This window comes from Plectropomus leopardus, chromosome 4, assembly GCF_008729295.1.
Source record: "Plectropomus leopardus isolate mb chromosome 4, YSFRI_Pleo_2.0, whole genome shotgun sequence".
Lineage (NCBI taxonomy): Eukaryota > Metazoa > Chordata > Actinopteri > Perciformes > Serranidae > Plectropomus > Plectropomus leopardus.
Genome location: NC_056466.1, coordinates 19,817,518 through 19,837,255, shown reverse-complemented (window position 1 = coordinate 19,837,255; position 19,738 = coordinate 19,817,518). Strand labels below are relative to the sequence as shown.

The window sequence follows — 19,738 nt, the reverse complement described above, 5'->3', positions numbered from 1 at the left end:
ATAACAGAAAAAAGTCTGTAATAATGTCACTGACAGATAAATTTATATTAATGGCATTTCTATCTGATGCTTGTTAGTGACAGTGAGAGAACAGATGAAACGATTGTTTAAAGGATACAGTCTTCCAGAGATATGTGGTCCTTGAATATGGTATACCTGTGGGAACAGAGGAGGAACAGTTAGCTGCTAATAGTGGACAGTGACAGATACACTTTTTACAGTTAGTATTTCAAACAAACAACTTACCATTTCTTTAATACAATCTTGTCACATCGCGTTCCTGTCTGGGCAGCAATCAGCTTCTTTAGATCTCCGATTGTATCCCCAGAGCTGAAACATGGGGGTTAAGGAAGTAACAACGTGGTAACTCAGAAAAAAAACAAAACATATATATATATATATATATATATATATATATATTATTTTTTTTTTTTTTTTTATATTAACACGATATGTAGGTAGTATTGAAGCCAATGTAACAAGCAAACAGCACTGGAGTGATATCCATCAACAACATATTTCTTAAGCAAACTACAAGTCCTCCCCAAGGCTGTCAGAAATTTGAAAATATGACGATTCTGGTTATGACACATTGGTATAATTTTGTCGATTTCTTTCTTCTTTTTTTTTTAATAAACATGTCATTCAATCCTGCTAGAGGGATCTGGGGCTCAGTGCAAATCATTCATGATAATATCAGTATAATTGTTAATATGATAAAACAATCAACATCGTGATAATAGTAATATTTAAACTTGTTCACATAATGATGTCATATCGTTACACATGGCAGCAACAAGCATGGCTGAGGGCAAGTTGGCTGCTGGTCACTGTTGTTCTTTACAAACGAAATAAATGACAGAAATTTTGCTATTTTTCAGGAATTAGAAATAACACATTTCATTAGTTGAGAAATGGTAAAACCCACTGATAGACGTAGAAGGGAACCAATACAATTCATTTATGTAAAAGTGCAATGTGGAGATACCAGGTTGACAATGATAAAAAGTTCTCGTAATTAGTAGTACAAAAACATTGATTATATTTTTCAGTATTTTGTCACATAATAAAGAATATCTTACTGCAAAAAATACCCTTAAATATAGTGATATTATTTGGGGTCATAGTGTCCACCCTTAGTTCAGAGAATGTTCAAAATAAATGCTAAATAAAACCATTTAAAGTTGTATGTCCCTCACCTAAGCTGAAAAAAATAACAACTCCTTCCCAGTGCTTATAAATTATTTGACATACCTCCCCCGTTTTGCAGCACCCTCTCCCTTCGCATAAATAACGAACAGTCCCTTGTGCACGACACTGTAAACTCTACTTTTACAGTAACGTACGTGGGCCCAAGTGTTACACGTGTGTCAGGACGCATTATGAGGGTTATTTCCACAGTTTCAGTGAAGGATACTTGCACTTGACGCGGACTTTCTTGCCCAGACGATCATTGCAGACCACCTCGATCATCTTCAGCTCCTGACAGCACAAGACAACATATCAGAGGTAGAACACCGGGTGTGTGTGTGTGTGTGTGTGTGTGTGTGTATGTGGAATCGCTCTAAACCGTGATCCACACAGCTCAGGGCGTTGATACTAGTACATTACAGCTAGTTGAGAGCTAATGTGGATTATTCAGTGTGCCACACAGCAGAAACAGAGCTTTTGAATCAGTTAAAATCACACATGTTGCTTTGTTGGCTAACAGCTAGCTAGCACTCACAACGCCGCTACATACATTATTGTAGAGACCGATAATGTTACAAAGCACACGCGTAAACCAACATCCCCTCTTGAAAATACCGAGCTTTAAATTCCATCTACAATAACTGGGAGTTTAATGTGACATCCATACCTGGGACTTGACGACAGAATAACGAATATTTTCAGTAATATTTTCTGGAAGGCTCTGCGTCCTGCTGATGCTGCTTGTGTTATTAGCGTCTCGACCAATCAGATGCGAGCAGCGGTGATTGACAGTCCGAATCAGCCTATCACAGGACAGTCCGAGGCGGAACTTGATTCTGAAAACAACGCGTGCCGTAAACACCGTGCTATCTGTCGCGGTTTGCCTAAGCTGCAGCCAGACCTGTCACACGGTAGCTTCATTGAAATTAAATTTGTGAAACGCTGCAGCAGAACAAAATAATGGCAGACGAGGAGAAGTTACCGCCGGGGTGGGAGAAAAGAATGAGTCGCAATTCAGGTAAATAAACAAAACCCCAAGAGCAGACTGACACTAACGTTAGCTACCTAGCTAGATGGTGAAATGTAAGTAAACTTAGCTCAGCAGCTAGCAGCCCAGCATCGTGGATTACTCTCGAAATGAGGGCGGTAGAGGCCTAACTTTAATGGAGAAATGCTAAAATTAGTGATGGTAGCTCGGTGTTGATGGTGTGTTTTGTTAAATGCGATTAATAGCTGTTATTATGTTTATTATTAGATGATCGCGCGCCAGAGCTGATCTGCTGAAGGGCCCTGCCTGACGTCATTCTGCTCCAGAGCCTCACGTGCAGCCTCAGCAGGATTTTACTAATTTATTATTTAGTTAAAACACAGATCTTTTTAAGTTTACTTTTCTTCCACTCAACTATGGCCTATAAGTCGCAGCACAGCAGTAGTGGGAGAAGTATTTAGATCATTTAGGTCAAAGCACTAATACCACACTGTGGAAAAAAGCCACTGCGAGTAAAAGTCCTGCATTAAAACCTTAGGGGTTTTTTTGTTTTTAGTTATGCAGAATTTAAACAATGGTGACTTTACAGCTACAAAACAAACAAACAAAACAACACACACAGAAGGATAGAAAAGAGAAATAAGCTGACACACTTCATTCTGCAGAAAAATGTTCCCTGTCAGTGTTTTACTGTTATTTTTTGATATTGCATGACAGTATGGGCTCAAGCATCACCATCTACAATCAGGCACCTCGCATCATTATATAATCAGGCAATAATGGACAAAAAGCCTGTCAGATGGCATCACTGTCAAATATTAGAACAATAAAGCCTTCTCAGCTTTGACAGCTTTATTTTTTTTTTAAAATAGTTTTCAAATGCATTCACAGTCTAGCTCTAGATCATTCCAGAGTTATCCAAAAACAAGACAGTAACAGAGAAACTAGGAGTAGCGTGAATGGCAGTTGTGAAATGACATATTGTAAATCTAAATTTGGCTTAATTTCAGCTTTTTCTATAAAGGGCTGTCAACTCTGCAGCACATTACCAACTGAAACGAAAGACAATAGCTAAACACTCTTATGCAACACATCAGTTTTATACTCTTTATAGGAACTATGTTAAATTGCATCATCCCTATCAAATCGAAATAAGTTCAATTTAAATCTGTTTGTAGAAATTGTTTGTAATCTTCATAACTATGTTTTCATTACTTTGAAGTCACTTGAAAATAAGTTTTGTTTTTGTTACCTTAGACTGAGCCATTTATATATACCATATCTACATACAGAGCAGGTTTGCCATGTTGTTCTACAGTAGTCCAGTACGGACACCTTAAACTCTGTCTCTAGTTAGAGCAGTTTGTGTTTTTGTGTAGACCACCATAGTTCTGCACACTTGGCACATGTAAATGCTTCAGTTGTGCAGCCTCATAGCTAAATGCCACTATAAATACTCCACCATTGAACCTGAAGAAGTAGGGTAGATGTTTAAAGTTGCATAAAATGGAAATTGTCAAGTAAAGTAAAAATACCTCAAATTTGTACTTGAACAAATATACTTAGTTCCATTCCACCTCACAATGTGGCCTATCTCTAAAGATCCTTATCAATACCTTCAAACTGCTAAAAAGCTTTAAATGATGGTGTCTAATGTGCGAGGATTGGCTCGTACATTCACATTAGCATATGTGGCCCAAGTTTTTTTGCTCTTAATGTGACACAGATCAGATTTTTTTTCTCAGTGTAGAAATCCATTTTGTTCCACTCTGATCTGCTAAAGGAGAGTAAATTTTGGACTTTAGTTTGGTTCTGATACCTCAACTCAAGCTCCGCCAAATACCAACCCTCTCCTCTCCCCGTATTTAAATTCTGTACATCTCACCATGTAAAACTTAGTGGAATCACTTTTTATGTCGAGCTGTTATGAGGCCAGAGATTGCTGCTGTGCGCTAATATTGAGTTGGCTGCTCACTGTGACTAAATTAATTCAAATGATTGCAGAAATCGTGCTGTTTTAATGACTTTGCTCTCTTTGCCCTCCAGGCAAAGTATACTACTTCAACCACAAAACCAATAGCAGCCAGTGGGAGCGTCCGGTGGGAGATGGCCGCGGAGAGCCAGACAAGGTTATTATGTTAAATATTTTAAATGTTTTATTTATTTATTAATTTTCATTACAACTCTAAACTCTTATAAGAATCAGAATCCATTGTATTGCCAAGTAGGTTTTCACATCTAAGGAATTTGCTTTGGTGTTTTGTTGCACAAAATAAATAATAATGTGATTACATGGACGTGAATAACCCAGTTATGAGGTTTGTCCTTGTCATGATCATATTCAGTATACAGTTCCTACATTAATACGGAGATTTTTACATCCTGGTTACTCTAGCTAGTATATTTGGGTTTCTCATAAACAGAATATGGTGTTTACATGCTCAAACACATACACAGGATGCTCCAAAAACCTTATCAGAGATGGGTTATTCGTGTCCACGTAAATGCACTCATGGTGAGAAAAACAAAAACTTAAAAAAAGAAAAAAAATGGTGTTGCAAAGGTCAAGAAACATAACTACAGAGTAGAATAAAATTATAATAACAATATCTGAAAAATACTATAAGATATGTACGGTATATCTGAGTTAAAATAAAAGAGATTTGTAGTTTTGAGGGTCAAAGTAGGAAGTGTAAAAAGAGCATTTACAGAACATAACAACAACATATTTTTAATTTTTTAATGATGTGATGATTAAAACTGGTAATTGGTGGACGGGGCCTTTATAAAGCTCTGGGAAAAGAAGGAACAGTGACATTGGGCGGTTTTCAGAAATAATAGCAGCCGGTTTAATGTGCTGAGTCAAATTACCACAACACTGCTGATTTTACACTGTGGTTTCAGTCCTTTATTTAACTTTACTGTAACAGAAGTGTATTTAGTAGTTTAACATATTAGTCTACAGTAGGAGAAGATCTCAAAATACAGACAAATATATTGTGCATCACAATATAGCCGAAAATATTGTAGTGTTATTTATAGGCCACAGAGCCCAGCCCTGTGTGAAGCCTGTGTTACTAACAGCCTGTGGCATTAATGACGAGTACTAATGTTGTTGGCACACACTGTGATGATCACATCTTTTTCATAATCTTTCACCCCTCATATTATCAGAAACCATCGGCTCACGTGTTTAAACGCAGAAAAAGTGAAAGTATTTAAAATGGCACGTGGATATCCAGGACTTCTTGTTATTTGTAGAATTTGTCTTTACATGTGATCAGACAGGCTGTCAGGACTCGGATCTTAAAAATAAACGTGTTATTGGAATTTGTCTGAAAAATGTTAAGATTTCAGTTTTAATGAACTTTCAGTTTCATTTTCTGAAAACTCAGCTTCGTGACTGTTCTTGTTTTCAGTACAGTATTAAACACGGCACATCCTCCCCGACGTAAACAGACGCTTCTCTTACTTGTACATGAATACAGTGAGATAAAATGATGCAGTCACTTTTTGGCCTTGTATGGTTGTGTTATTGTTGTTGTCGTTGATGGGTTTTTGTTTTTTTTTAACAAAAGTCCGTCACTTCTAACATTGCTGGTTGTCTGTTTTTCTTAATTTAGTAAACATTTGTCAGTTTACTGCCTGTTTGTGTACTTGACATTGCTACATCATCTTATTTCAATTTTTCAGAGCTGAAGGTGCAAATTCACAATGACAATAAATAGAAATGCCTCTAAATGTACTGAGCACAGTGAGATACTGGGTAAGATGAGACCCTAAATTCAGTCTTTTTTTTCCTGTGCTGTTATCTGCCTGAATGTTCAGTATACCGTACAGCCAATGTACAGAATGGTAACCATGGCAACAAGCATCATGCAAAGCAATGAGTCTGTAAATGCAGAAACAGGGAGTGATCGACTGTAAGAACCTTTTTGATTTTGTTTTTTGACGATATCTGATATGCAGTTATATAAAACAACTGTTTTGGCCAATAAACAATAAAAGTATATCCTTTTTTTCCCACCGAATTCAAATGACCATCAAGTCTCTTCAGTAGTGGAATTAAAATGCATACTCTCATTGTGATGACCCGCCAGCAGATGGAGACATAAACTGATTTTCAGTGTATGTAATAATCATTCGTTGTGCAAAATAAGAAGAATATTTCAACTTAGGGTTGATGTTTTTTTACGTGTTCACTCTGTCAATTAAAAAATATAATATTATGCATCATTATTTTACTGTATAGGGGAATCTGTGAGGTTTAAGGGGTTAACAACTTTACTTTTACAACTGGAGTAAGAATCTCAAAATGATTCATTAATAATTAATTTACTTTCCAGTGACGCATAAAGTTTAAAGTTGTGTTAGTAAACCATAAAGAATAACGTTTTTGACTTGAATAAAATAAATAATAGAAACCCCAAATTTTATTTTAATAATTTATCAACAATGATAACGCATTACTTACAAATTATATGTTTTGAACATTATATGTTTTATTAGACAGCAGTCTGGCTTATGTTAAATACTGTCTTTATAATGTCTTGCTGCCATTGTTATGTGAATTTTATCATTTGCCAGCTGGCTGACACTGGCATATATATGTTGGTGGTGGTGTTGTTTTGTACTGTTCTGCTATTTCTTGTTGGTTTGCGTGACTTGTGTTCAGTCTTGGGTGTTCCTGTTTGTTGTAGCTGTTTCTGTCTTTATAATGTCTTGCTGCCATTGTTATGTGAATTTTATCATTTGCCAGCTGGCTGACACTGGCACATGTACAGAAATGTTGATTAATGTGTGTTCTTATAAAACAAATTGAAGTGAAATAGACAAGTCTCATTGATTCTGATCCGTTTGTTTCTGCACTCACTCAGGTACGCTGCTCTCACCTGCTCGTGAAACATAATCAGTCACGTCGTCCATCTTCTTGGCGGGAACAGATTATCACACGAACTAAAGACGAGGCCCTGGAGCTCATTCAGAGTACGTAAGGCATCAGGGAGAGAGGGGACGTGGTGCGATCAGGTCAGATCAGCATCTTTAGTTTGTTCCTAATTTCTCTGTTCTGTGCAGAGTACATAGAAGAGATCAAGTCTGGAGAGGACAAGTTTGAGTCTCTGGCTTCACAGTTCAGCGACTGCAGCTCAGCTAAGAACGGTGGCGATCTGGGATTATTTGGCAGAGGTACACACTCACACACATGCACAAACTCACATAACTTCCTATTCATGAAAACCCAAACACAGGAGTTGTACACATGTGCCATAGGTTACTAAATATGTGTGTGTGTTAATATGTTGTTGTTGTTATTAATTGAGTTACCATGATAACGCAGATAAACACTGTTGCATAAGAAATGGAAATGCCAAACATGTCGTGTGCTAATTTGAAGCTAGGGAGGGAAGCTGGAAATGATTTAGTGTGTTGACTAATGTTGGTTTTGTTATTTTCATGGCACTTGTAGTTATTAACATAAGCAAAGAATTAAGAACAAAAATATGCAAATATGCAGTATCATGAGGTTCATGAGCATTCTGTAAAGGTCAGTGCTTTCTGTGCATGCACAGAGTTTCAGTGTTGATCAGTTCCTATTTGTTTTTCTTTTATTGCGTTGTCATTTCTGGCAGCGTTGCTCTTATTTCCCAGCACTGCGCTGGCAAGCTCCCAACTTAACAGTCATTACTGCCATGCCCATGTGACACAGCCACAGATGAAAGTGAAAGCTTATAAACTATAGTAAATGAATAATTAGAATCAATGTTAGTCTTTGTATAGTGCGACTGTAAGTATGGTGAAAGATAATAATGATAAAATAACTAGAGTTATCACTGCGCGGTTGTATGCCTCCACCAACTCGTCAAGTTGCAGCTTAAGTTTACATCCACGTCTGTGCAGACTCTCGTACCCACGACAGACGACATTTTTCAATAAGAAATGTTGCTGCAAAGAAGTTACACATCATACAGGGTTCCCATGGTCATAGATAAAACCTGGAAAATTCCCTATTTCCCAAGCACATTTTCCAGGCCTGGAGAAGTCATAGAATTAGAAAAAAAAAATTATTGAAAATTTTGTAAAAGTCATGGAATTTTGTAGTGTGTGTAATGAAAATTTCATTAATAACCTTCATCGTAAAGTAACGTAAAAATTAATTTATTTTCTGGAGCTGACGGTGCAACGTAGCTTTAATATGTGTCGATGTGTGACAGCTTGTTCGCCATCATCATGTATGTTTCTTGTTTTTTCCTGCGATATGTCTCTTTTCATGTGTGGACTCCAGCTGAAATTATGTCTAAAAAGACTGATTCTGATCATTTTAAAAATGCTAAGCAAGTGTGGCAGGAAAAAAAAAATACTACAAGTCCTTGAGAACTCATGGAAAAGTTTTGAAATTTTGTTTGTGAAAAAATGTGGGAACCCTGATTCGAGCACGTGGAAGCTTCACACACACTTTCAGCCCAGCGACACAGAAGTTACAATCACGAATGTTAGTGTCACCATTTCAGTAACTGACCAAATGTCTCCCCTTCTGTGATACAAAATAATGGCCAGTGTTTCTGCAGAATATAATGATGTCACAGTGAGTTTGACCTTTGACCTTTTTGGATCTGAAACGTCATCATCTCACTCTGTTAGACATTTGTGCGAAATTTTGTAATAATTAGCGCATGGATTCTTGAGTTACAGACAAAAACATGTTTTGTGAGTCACAGCGAACTTTAACCACCAAATTTTCATCAGTTAAAGTGAAAGTTTGTTAATTAATTCATCCAAGAGAGAGTTTGTGCCAAATTTTAGGATATTATAAGAGGAGCTGTAAATATTGATACTTTTAAATGTAAACTAATAATCTTTTTAGTCTGGATTTTATGTAGTGTCTTAGTATCAAAATGTTATGGTTTTTACGTATTGTTTATTATTATTGCACGTTTTGTTTTTTAAGATCTGTTTTTGCTTTTTTCATAAGTAGTTCTTGTTTTTGTTTTCTCAATCAAACCATAAAGCACTTTGAATTTGCATTCGAAGTGTTTGAAAGCTGCTGTATGAATAAAATTTGTTTGATTGCTTCTAGACCTTCTTGTGATTTATATCACAAATGATGAGGTCACAGTGGCCTCAGTCAGTGGAGTACAAGTGTACGTTTGTGCCACATTAGAAGAAAATCCCTCAGTGGGTTTAATGGGGCATCAGGTTCACGAGAATGGGACAAACAACATAAAAAAAAGATTTAAAAAAAAAAAGAAAACATGGGACATGCAGGTCACAGATGATAATGAACAACATTTTCTATGTGCGAGTGGTTATTTGAATGTGGATAATCGTGTTATTAGTTTAATGTACAACATTTGTGTTTATGTTTTAGGTCAAATGCAGAAGCCTTTTGAAGATGCCTCCTTTGCTCTCAAAGTGGGAGACATGAGCGGTCCTGTTTTTACTGACTCTGGAGTCCACATCATCCTTCGTACTGGTTGAAAGGAAGAAGCCACACACTGTACTCTCCGCTTATGTCTTCACTCACACACACATACACACACACACACACATACACACACACACACACACACACACACACACACACACACACACACATGCGTACACAGTCCAACCCAACCAGACCTGAATTTATTTTAATGACACGCAGCACCCAATAAACAAAGCTTATGAGCTGAATTGCGTTATTTTAAGTGGGATCATTTTATTCCAAGCACTATTTAACGTGTATGAATACTGAAATCACACTGAACATTAAAGAGTATTGCAGATTTTTCCTGTTAGACCTCAAGCTTTTATTAACCGTGGCGATGCCATCACGTAGAAACATGAGTGCCTGTGAATCTGTTGGAGTGGAAACAGTTTCACACGAAGAGCAAAGTTTGAGAATGCGTCTATAAAAGCTTGTTTTTGTATGTGCATGTCTTCAGAAGGACCATTTACTGTATGTTTCCCTGCAACCTTTATCATTTCTGCTGTATGTGTGCCAAAGCAGATACTCCATCTGGTTTTGGAAAATGGAAGTTTAAAAGGCTTTTCGAGCAATTACTGACAGCTAAAGTTAAAGAAAGCACCGCTGTTCTGAGTTCTCTGTGTTTAGCTCTGATTTCATGGGATGGTCGTTTGCAGATATCCAGTAACATAGAATCATTTGTTTTCATAATACACTTTATAAAGTGCATGTTTCCCTTTCCATAGGATATGCAAAGATGGCACGGATAAAAAACTTCCAGGTTTTAACAATCAGCTCTGCAGCTTTTAAAAGCATCAAAGTTCAGATGAACTATTACACTGTTGTGTGATCTGAGTTTTTCTTTCGTCAATAAAAATCTCCTTTTTTTTTTGTAACTCTGTTGTTTTGGGTCTTGTTTCGAACAGAATGAATTGATGGGCGGAGTCATTGTGTGAAATGGTTCTGTTAAGTTGTGCAGCTCAAAGTGCTTCATGTGTAAATACACAGATGCAACAACCTAAAATCACTAAGTGTATTCTGGTCAGAAGAATAATGGTACAAAAAATCCTCCAGATGTTTCAAAATAATATTCAAGTCGTAATTTCCAAACTCAACTATGCATTTTTTGAAACCAGTGATTTCTGATGTTAGCATTTTTCTTTTGATTCATTATTGTGAGCGTGTTTTTCCTCTGTGTTGTTTTTATATCCCACAAATTCACCTCAAGGTCATTTCCTTCAACCTGGACGTGAGGGCCATTCCCCTCTCCGTTTTTACTATCCTTATCTCTTTTGGTTTGTTACTCTATTTTTTCCTTTATTTCCTTATAAGCCCCATTGAGATAGAGGATAAAAGGCTTCATCCTCCGTTAATTTCTCATCACAGAACAAAGGCTTTTTGTCTCACCGGTTCTGATTTTGACGCCTAGAAGAGGAGAAGAAACCTCAACAGGTAGAAAACAGTTTACATTTCACAGTTTTTAATAGATCAGACTGAGAATTGATTTTAAAAAATGCATCACTGCATGATACAGTAGAAAGAGCAGAAGATGAAAACTTAATAAAGTTTACAGAGCAAGTTACAGCAGGTCCTTTAGTCCAGCAGCAGTCAGGGTCTTTAACGAGACGGCATACCTTCATGTAACACTGTTGTTGTCTCTGTCTCCATCAGCGATCAGCGTGACACTACTTCCACCCCAGGTTATATTTCTATTCTATTAATTCGTAGTCATAAATATTCACATATAAATGTACATTTTCATATTTTTTAAACATTTATACTGTGTAACATGCCTGTGTATCATCCTACTGTGCAATATTTGACCACTTATTTCTATGTCTTTACAGGAAATACACTACGTACCATGTGAGTATTTCAGATGTGCAACTATTACTTTTGGATATACAGTATTTGTTTAAGTGAAAAATGTATATTGTTTTTATATTATTTTACTTTTGTTCTATCTAATGTGTATATAATAATTTATCCCTTTTTAGCACTCGGGTTTCTTTTTCTGCTTTTTTGCTCCTCCGACTCTTGTATTTCAAAGGTCAAAGCTGTAATATGAAAAAAGCCTTACTTTATTGTGTCTTGGGATTGTATGGATTTGCAAGATTATTAGTGATGCTGAACCCTTTAAAGATCTCTACTGTTAAATCTTTTGAAGCTCCCAGGTTGTAAAAGTTGTAACTGTATGAACGTCTTGTACAGTAGCAAAGTGGGCCCAGTGTTGTAATCACAGTTTATATGTCGTGCGTAATTTTCTCAAGTTGCGCCTCCCTCCTGTTAAGTCAGGATCATGCAGATGACAGGTGTGTGTGTCTACAGAGTGTGATTTTATATTCACTTGGATCCACTTACGTGAAAATCATACCTGAAGCAGGCCAGCATCTGTAAATTATTCTGAGGCTGCGTGGTTATAACAGCTTTATCAAAGTCAGCAACATAGTGCTTCAGGATAGAAACAGAATGACAGCAGTCGACAATAATCCTGCATTATGTTTTTCTGAATGAATTAACATTAAAAAAAAAAACACATTTCTTTAAGTGATCATACTTCCAAAATATCTTGCGCTTGACATGTTCAACAGTCCACAAAGGTGCTACAATTATCTCCACTGTGGTCTTAGAGCTTAAAATGTTGCTATAAATGTATTTTTATACTCTGTTATCCATCCAGTGCCAATAGTAGAACAATTCTAACTCACAACATGAGACAACAATTATAATAAACACCGTGTGCAGATACAGTTGATGAGGTGTGTCAATGCCAGGAAATAGCAACAAAACTTCATCACCATACTAATCAAATTCTTCATCTGGGCAGTCTTTCTAGAAAAGTGCTCATAAAATTGTGTATTTATACAACATGTTATCATTTGTAAAATGTGTTAAACATTAACGAGCAGTTACTTAGTGAGCCATTACTTCCCCAGACAGTAACAGCTGTCAAGTTTCTGAATCAGTCAGGATGATAAACACCATAATCACGATTAAATACGTACACATAGCAAAAGCCACAGCTCTGAGGGTAAAGGCTATTTTATATTTTGGGCCTCAAGCAGCAACATTCTCTTAAATTTCTTAAATTCGATTTTCTCTTAATTTTCCGGTGGGAGAAAATATAAGAGAAGTCAACTCCAACTGTAGCAAACATTCTTAACCACCCAAATTTGCTCTCACCAAGGCGTGCTCAATGCTGAATCTCACCTGATTATAATTCACATATTAGCATAGGTAACACCCCCTTAACACTATACAAGGGCAGGTGTGGTACTGTGTGCAAATACTGCATTACACCAAAAAAGACTGAAAGACAAAGAACTTATGCAGTAGTGAAACTGACATACTGTTAAATAAACTTAAAGCAAATGTGATTTCAGGGAAATGTATTGAAGTATTAAAAGTAAAAGTACGCATGTACTAGGGTTTAAATAAATTTAATAAATCAAAATAATTAAAAGCATACAGTATGTATGAGAAGCTGGAACTATAAAATGTATTATTTGCATGAAAAATGACTTACATGATGATATAAATAGTTTCCAGTTATTTTTTTTAAATTAACTGACCATTTTTTTCCAGTTGCACTTTTATATTTTCATATTTTTGGTTTGTGTGCTAAAATATGTAATAATACTGGTGGAGTAAAAAGTCAAACGTTTGTCTGACGTTAAGTGGCATAGAAGTAGAAAGTGGCATAAGATTAAAATGCCCAAGTAATGAAAAATAACCTCAAATATGTACTTCAGACAGTAAGTAAATGTACTTAGTTACATTCCGGCTCTGGTCATTATAAATACTCTGAATCCTCATCTAAATTTAGTAAAATGATATTCATGTGCTTTTTTAAACATTCCTCAAGTATAAAACTCTTTGCCTTGTGTTGAACAGCAATTTGTGGACTGTGAAAGCAAATATGTATTTCCCTTATCTTGGTATGAGTGCTCTCAACCAATTTTCTCTTACCTAACAGAAGAGCAAAACTAAAATAAAAAAAAACTCAAAAATCAATGGGTACTAACAAAATACGAACAAATCCTGGATACAAGCAAAAATAAGTAAATAAATTTTCGTTCGTGTATCGTTTCTTTCATGAGGTCCACTTTGTGCAAGATCTGACGAAAGACCAAAATTAGTCCGTCTTTTAATGCTTTCCATCCTCCTTACTCTGTCTGCAGCACTAATCTCCAAGTTTATTGAATTCCACTGAACATTTTAACCTTTAAAAACAGGTCAGGTATCATTCTGAGCATATTTCATGACACTGAGTTTCCCATAAATATTTAAATTTGTGGTTTGTGCTGTTTTTGTTTGTTTGTTTGTTTGTTGTGTTTTACTATAATAAAGCCAGTCTCTCTGCATAGTATATCTTAAATGATACTCAATGATTTCCTTTTTCTGCTCTAAATTATTTCAGTGTCTCTTTGACTCCAGCCATGCTCTCCTTCTCAGCGGCACCCCTTCTCCACCTGAGTCTCCTGCTCTTTCTGTCGAGCCACTCACCTGCTCTCTGCTGCCGGATCGGGGACAGCAGTGAGTGTCAGTCTGCTTCCTTTGTGCCAGGCCACAACCTGGCGGGGGAGGGATTTGATGTGGTCACCCTGCAGCGAAAAGGAGCCTACGTGGTTGACATGAAGACCTACCTGACCCCAGATGACACCTGTACTCTCTGCGCCAATCCTCTTCAAGGCAACATCCTGCAGAAAGTAACTAATACAAAAATACTGACTCAGCTGTAACAGTTACACAGCTTCATTTGTGCGTGTTAACCACAGTGTATTCCTCTTCATTTTCAGCTGCCAGTCTCTGCTGTGGACTGGCGCTCATTCAGCCGATGCAGTGCAGACCTCTACAGCAGTGTGCACACCTCTGTGAGGTATTGTGTATCAGCGATTTTTAAATTTCATTGTCACTCGAGATGGGTCATTAAATTCTTGTGAATAATTTCTCCTCTGATCTTTTCTTATGCCTCTAAAGCTCAACAATGTATCTTGCAGCTCCTTGAACTCAGCTCCCTATTTACTCTCCACAGATCACATTTTATGTTAACGTCACCTCACCAGTCCAAACATTTCCTGTGAAACAAAGCTGACCTTTGAAATGAAGGAGTTTATAGTAATTCTTTCCTGTAAATTGTGTCCACAGCTCACTGATTAACACTTACACTTCCCACGACACTAACGACTGGAAGGTAGGAAACTTATCATAGCTATTGTTGACTTGAAGCTTCAATTTCTTAATATTCAAATTGTACTTGATCTATGTGTAGATGCTTTTGCTTATTTTACCATTGGAGTGTCACCTTTTGTCCTTAATTTGCTTTAAATAAACAAAGACATCACAGTAATCATAAACCGTTGACCGCATTTTCTGTTCTGATTTACAAGCAAGTTGCAACCCAAACACATACAGTATTTACAGTTTTATGGCTCATTACTTTTAAGTCTGTTATCCTTAATGTGAGTCCTTAATGCTAACAGAATCAGTACCAGTAAGTTTTTAAATCAGTAGTTTTATAGATAAATTGTGATATTTAATACACTGTGTCATGGTCATTGTGGGTGAACATTTAGCCGTGTTTATTCATTTTCTTTCTTTTTTTTCCAGGTTGGCTTAGATTTAGATAAGGTTGTGTCTGCCAAGCTGGAGGTGGGAGGAACACGCTCCACTGCGTATAAATTTGCTACAGAAAGGACCAGAGAGGACCGCTATGTCTTCAGCACTCACAGGGTCACCTGCAGCCACTATGGGTAGGATGTGAAGACCCACACGTCACTGCAGATGTTTTTTTCAGTCAGGTTTTTGTCACAAATTCAACATAACATTTGAGTAGTTGATATCCAGATTGGAAATTGTGTGGATAAAATATTATTTTAAAATAATTTACAGATTTGTCGCCCTGCCTCTAGTTACCGTGTATCAGTCAAACCGCCCCTCAGCTCCGAGTTCAGTGAGGATTTGGAAAGGCTGCCGACTTTCTACAACTCCTCCACCAGGGCTCAGTACAGTGAGCTCATACACATCTATGGCACACACTACATTCGCCAGGTAAAAAAACGCACACACAGACACACTTACTTTACAAAATTAAAAAGAAAAAACAAAAACATTTCTTTGTCTCAACAACATTGTACTTCATGTCAGGTTTACCTCGGGGGGCGACTCAGGCGAGTCACAGCGGCACGGACCTGTTTGTCCTCACTGAATGGGCTCTCCTCAAATGAGGTACACAAGCCTGCACACACAGGCCAGTACACACAGTGACCGGGTCTTATCCAACACTGTAGTATGAATGTGTGTGTGAGCGTCTGAATTAATTACTGCTGTCAGTATGAAGACAATACTTATAGTATATGCAGTCCATCGACCATTGACTATAAATATCATCACCTTTCTCCTCCTGTCCTCCAGCTCCACACCTGCTTATCACTGGGTGTCTCTGTAGGCCTGGGGAGGGTGAAATTATCTAGTAACAGACAGTCTTGCAACAAGGTCCTACAGAACCAGGACCTCTCCACCTCGTACAGCTCTGGTCTCCACCAGCACGTCACAGAGGTGGCAGGAGGCACTGGTTGGTTGGGGGAGTTTTCACTCACTCATAATGACTCCCTCGGCTACATGAATTGGCTGAAGACCCTGAAGCACCATCCAGATGTTGTTTCGTACTCCCTTAGACCATTGTATGAGCTGGTGCCAAATGAGTCACAGAAGGCAGGGATGAAGGCGGCCATAGAGCAGTACTTGGAGGAAAACGCTGTGACGAAGTCACCCAAAGAACCCAACTGCGGGTCGCACACACCTAACCTGGCTTCCAACTGCTGTCCTCTGAACGCCTGGAGGGGGACACTGGTGGTGACCATTGTCCGAGGCTGGGATCTGAAAGGAGATTTAACTGGACAGACAGAGAGGTGAGTAGAGTGAGGGTCAGGGATTGATTGATGGTGTCGAATGTAACAATATTAATTCATCTGTTTTTGTGTTTCCTCCTGGTTACAGCTATGCTAAGATGTGGTACGGATCGTTCTATCGCAGGACTCATATGATCCGGTCAAACTATCCCTGGTGGAACGCACGTTATAATCTGGGCAAGGTCAGTAAATCTTCGCCTTAATGTCCATGTAAAGTGATAATTAAAATGTGTTTGTCACATCACAGAAAGATGTGCTATTAAACACCTGACCAGGTTGACCAAATGACCAAAAAAATCGCCAAGTATGTAGAAGAAGGTCTCAAAATCATGAAAAAGTGCACAGTATTCCCTGATCTGAAATGCTGTGGCGTGTCTACTGGGGGAGTGGACGCCACGCCCAGACACGGGACTATGCTAATTGTCCTTCTCGTTTTTATACAGCTATATTGTCAGGGGCGGGATTATGCTGAGTATAGCTCCAGTGTGTCATCAGCTATGGTTTTAGGCCCGCCCAAAAAAAACTTAAAACAGGAAAATGGTGAAAAAATATAGTAAAGTTTCTTTGTAACATGTTTTCAGCAATCAGTTTCCAACATTTATAATGAAACAAATCTCTGAATTCACTTTACACCGACTTTAAAGACCAGCTCAACAGAGCAGCACACTTCACACACACAGAAAAAAAAACTTTAAAAGCATTATTCAGCCTCAGAGAAATCTATGTCTGATGCAGGCTGTAGAGATACTATTCCACCATCTGTGTGTAGCCAAAGTGGTCAAAAAGTAAAAATATAGGATTATTCACTTTATTTTCTACTACAATAAGGGTAATTGCTTTCAATTTGTCATCACCCCTAAAGCTGAGAGAGACTTAAGCTATCCTTAGACAAGAAATCAAAGTTTTGTTTCATTGCTATTCTGCTGCAGCCAATTTTTCCCAGTGGCCACTTGTGGTATTGCAGCAAAAAAATCCTGTAAATCAAAAAAATGGCTTTTCCTAATAGGCCTCCATTATAAAAGAGATGACTGTAAAACTGTTGACCATACACTTCAAACTGCAAACAAGGTCAATTATGACTCTTTATATTTTGAATGTTTGATCCATGGTTTTATATTTGTAAAACTTTACTCAAGCTGACAAAAGCATTTTAAAAATATGTGATAATATCACAATGTAAAGAGTGGTAACGTGCGCAGAACCAGCTTTGTTTAGTGTAATTTGTGACATTTATCAAAAGGACACAAGAGCACAAAACACAGCAAAAGGGTAACATAGCCTCTGAATGCAGCACAAGAAAACTGAAGTTGATCCATTAAAGGATTTAGCTTTAATAGCTGCAACATTCATGTGTTTTACAATTCATGTCACTTTTGTTTTTCACTGTACATTTAGATAACTCAGAACTCCTCTCCCTGATTAATATGCCAACAGAAACCACCAGTGAGCAAGTTACTTGTGCAAACAATACGCACTGTGCAATGCAGAAGCAGGCACAAACACACAACAACCACAATTAAAGTGATCGATGCTTATATCTTGAACTATACAAAGTAATTCCAAATTGCACAATAATAAATCCAGTATGAGATACACAATAACTTGAGTTATCAGTGTGGATTCCTAAAGTGTAGGTGCGCATGCACGATAGCTAGAGACACTACCGTGGAAGTAAACCTGGAAGCTAACGTGCCAAGACGGAGTCTATTAATTCCAATAAAGATGCTCACCTGAAATAAGGTTTCTAGCTGATTAACATTTGTGAAGTCTAGAGGAGCCAATCGAATGATTCTACGACTTGACCACTCAAAGATTTTGTTCTTACTGACAAACACTTTTTATAAGAACATACCAATGGATCAAAAAAAAAGTACAATACAAATACAATAATGATATTTTTTTAATGGTATTGATATATTTTTTTTTATCTTTTTTACTGAAGGTGGACACACACCTTGGTTTGAAGGTTGAGGTCTGGGACGAGGATTTGAAATACGATGACCGTCTGGGATCATGTACAAAGAACCTGTCGCAGGGGACACACAGGTTCACCTGTTGGGCCAAGAGAGGCGGCTTTGAGGTCCAATACACTCTGACCTGCGACCGTCACCTAACCGGAGACAGGTGTAACCGTTACAAACCATCTCCACAGTGAGAAATGTATTTTGGGGCCACGCTATTCACAAATGTTGTTCACTTCTCCGAAAAGTACAACTGAAATCACATTTACTCATCACATTTGTAGTCTAAATTTAAGTCATTATCTGTTTAAAATTCATAATGCCGTTTGTATCATGTTAGACACGACTTTCTGTGACCTCCATGTCTTCCAAATCAACAATACTTTCCTGAAAAACCTGTTGTATACAATCCTTTTAATACAAGAAACAAACATGGCTGTGTGTTTGGATATTTCTGCCCTCTCACAGTGCCTAAACAGTCTTTCAGTTGCATAAATCATGTATCAGAGGAGAGTTTAGTCTCTTGTGAATTCAGTGAGTCCAATTGTATTAATGTATGATGATGCTGCCTCATGACACTTTACGGCCACAAACTGACGACTTAGGGCATTTAAAGGATGGAAACCAAACAGCCTTAACTGGAGAGCTCAGTATAATCTGGGCAAGGTCCGTAAATCTTCATAGTCTTGTTTTATTTTATTTGGCGAGCACCATAGGAGCAATGATGCCATTGTGCTTCTTCAAGCAAACCACTGGTGGGTAAAGTGAAATTAATTAGTAAATATGTTTCTTCTGTGAAGCTTAACATGAGGATCTGTGTGGATTAACTCTGTTTTGGAGCCAGCCTCAAGTGGACAATCGATGAACTGCAGTTTTTGGCACCTCTGTGTTAGCTTCATTTTTCAACCTTGGGGGTTGACGTTTTTTCAGAACTGAAAACACAACAATAGAATAAAGATAATTAGCTAATTTGTAGAATACAACAGTATCCATACTAAAAAAAAAAATACAAACATCCTGCGGTGATGGCTCCCTGTCTCTCATTCATTGTTTATGGAGCAGCTCCAGACTTTATACCGGATCACAATTTTGAGACTTTGGTTTCTGGCTTTAAGAAAGTGTTGCTCAGGTTCACAAATATATTTAAACTTCCATGGAAACAGCATATTGCAATTCTTAATTCAGGTGGTGTGCCCCTCTGAGTAAGACTTTAATTGCAGGACTTTTACTTGTAACAAGG

General features: G+C 37.6%; 2 protein-coding genes across 2 annotated transcripts; both read left to right on the top strand.

Annotated features, from left to right (window-relative positions):
- The first annotated feature begins 2,053 nt into the window (after window positions 1-2,053).
- On the top strand, window positions 2,054-10,521 carry pin1 (peptidylprolyl cis/trans isomerase, NIMA-interacting 1). The gene is made up of 5 exons (XM_042484601.1): window positions 2,054-2,209; window positions 4,226-4,308; window positions 7,057-7,165; window positions 7,256-7,366; window positions 9,546-10,521. The coding sequence occupies exons 1-5, from the start codon at window positions 2,152-2,154 to the stop codon at window positions 9,653-9,655; spliced, it is 471 nt and encodes a 156-aa protein (XP_042340535.1). The 5' UTR covers window positions 2,054-2,151; the 3' UTR covers window positions 9,656-10,521.
- A 3,542-nt stretch (window positions 10,522-14,063) lies between these two features.
- Window positions 14,064-18,891, top strand: LOC121941732 (perforin-1-like). Its single transcript, XM_042484595.1, has 9 exons — window positions 14,064-14,335; window positions 14,426-14,505; window positions 14,775-14,820; window positions 15,237-15,379; window positions 15,539-15,677; window positions 15,774-15,854; window positions 16,041-16,537; window positions 16,626-16,719; window positions 18,480-18,891. Exons 1-9 carry the CDS (start codon window positions 14,066-14,068, stop codon window positions 18,690-18,692), a joined length of 1,563 nt encoding a protein of 520 aa, XP_042340529.1. The 5' UTR covers window positions 14,064-14,065; the 3' UTR covers window positions 18,693-18,891.
- Window positions 18,892-19,738: the final 847 nt, after the last annotated feature.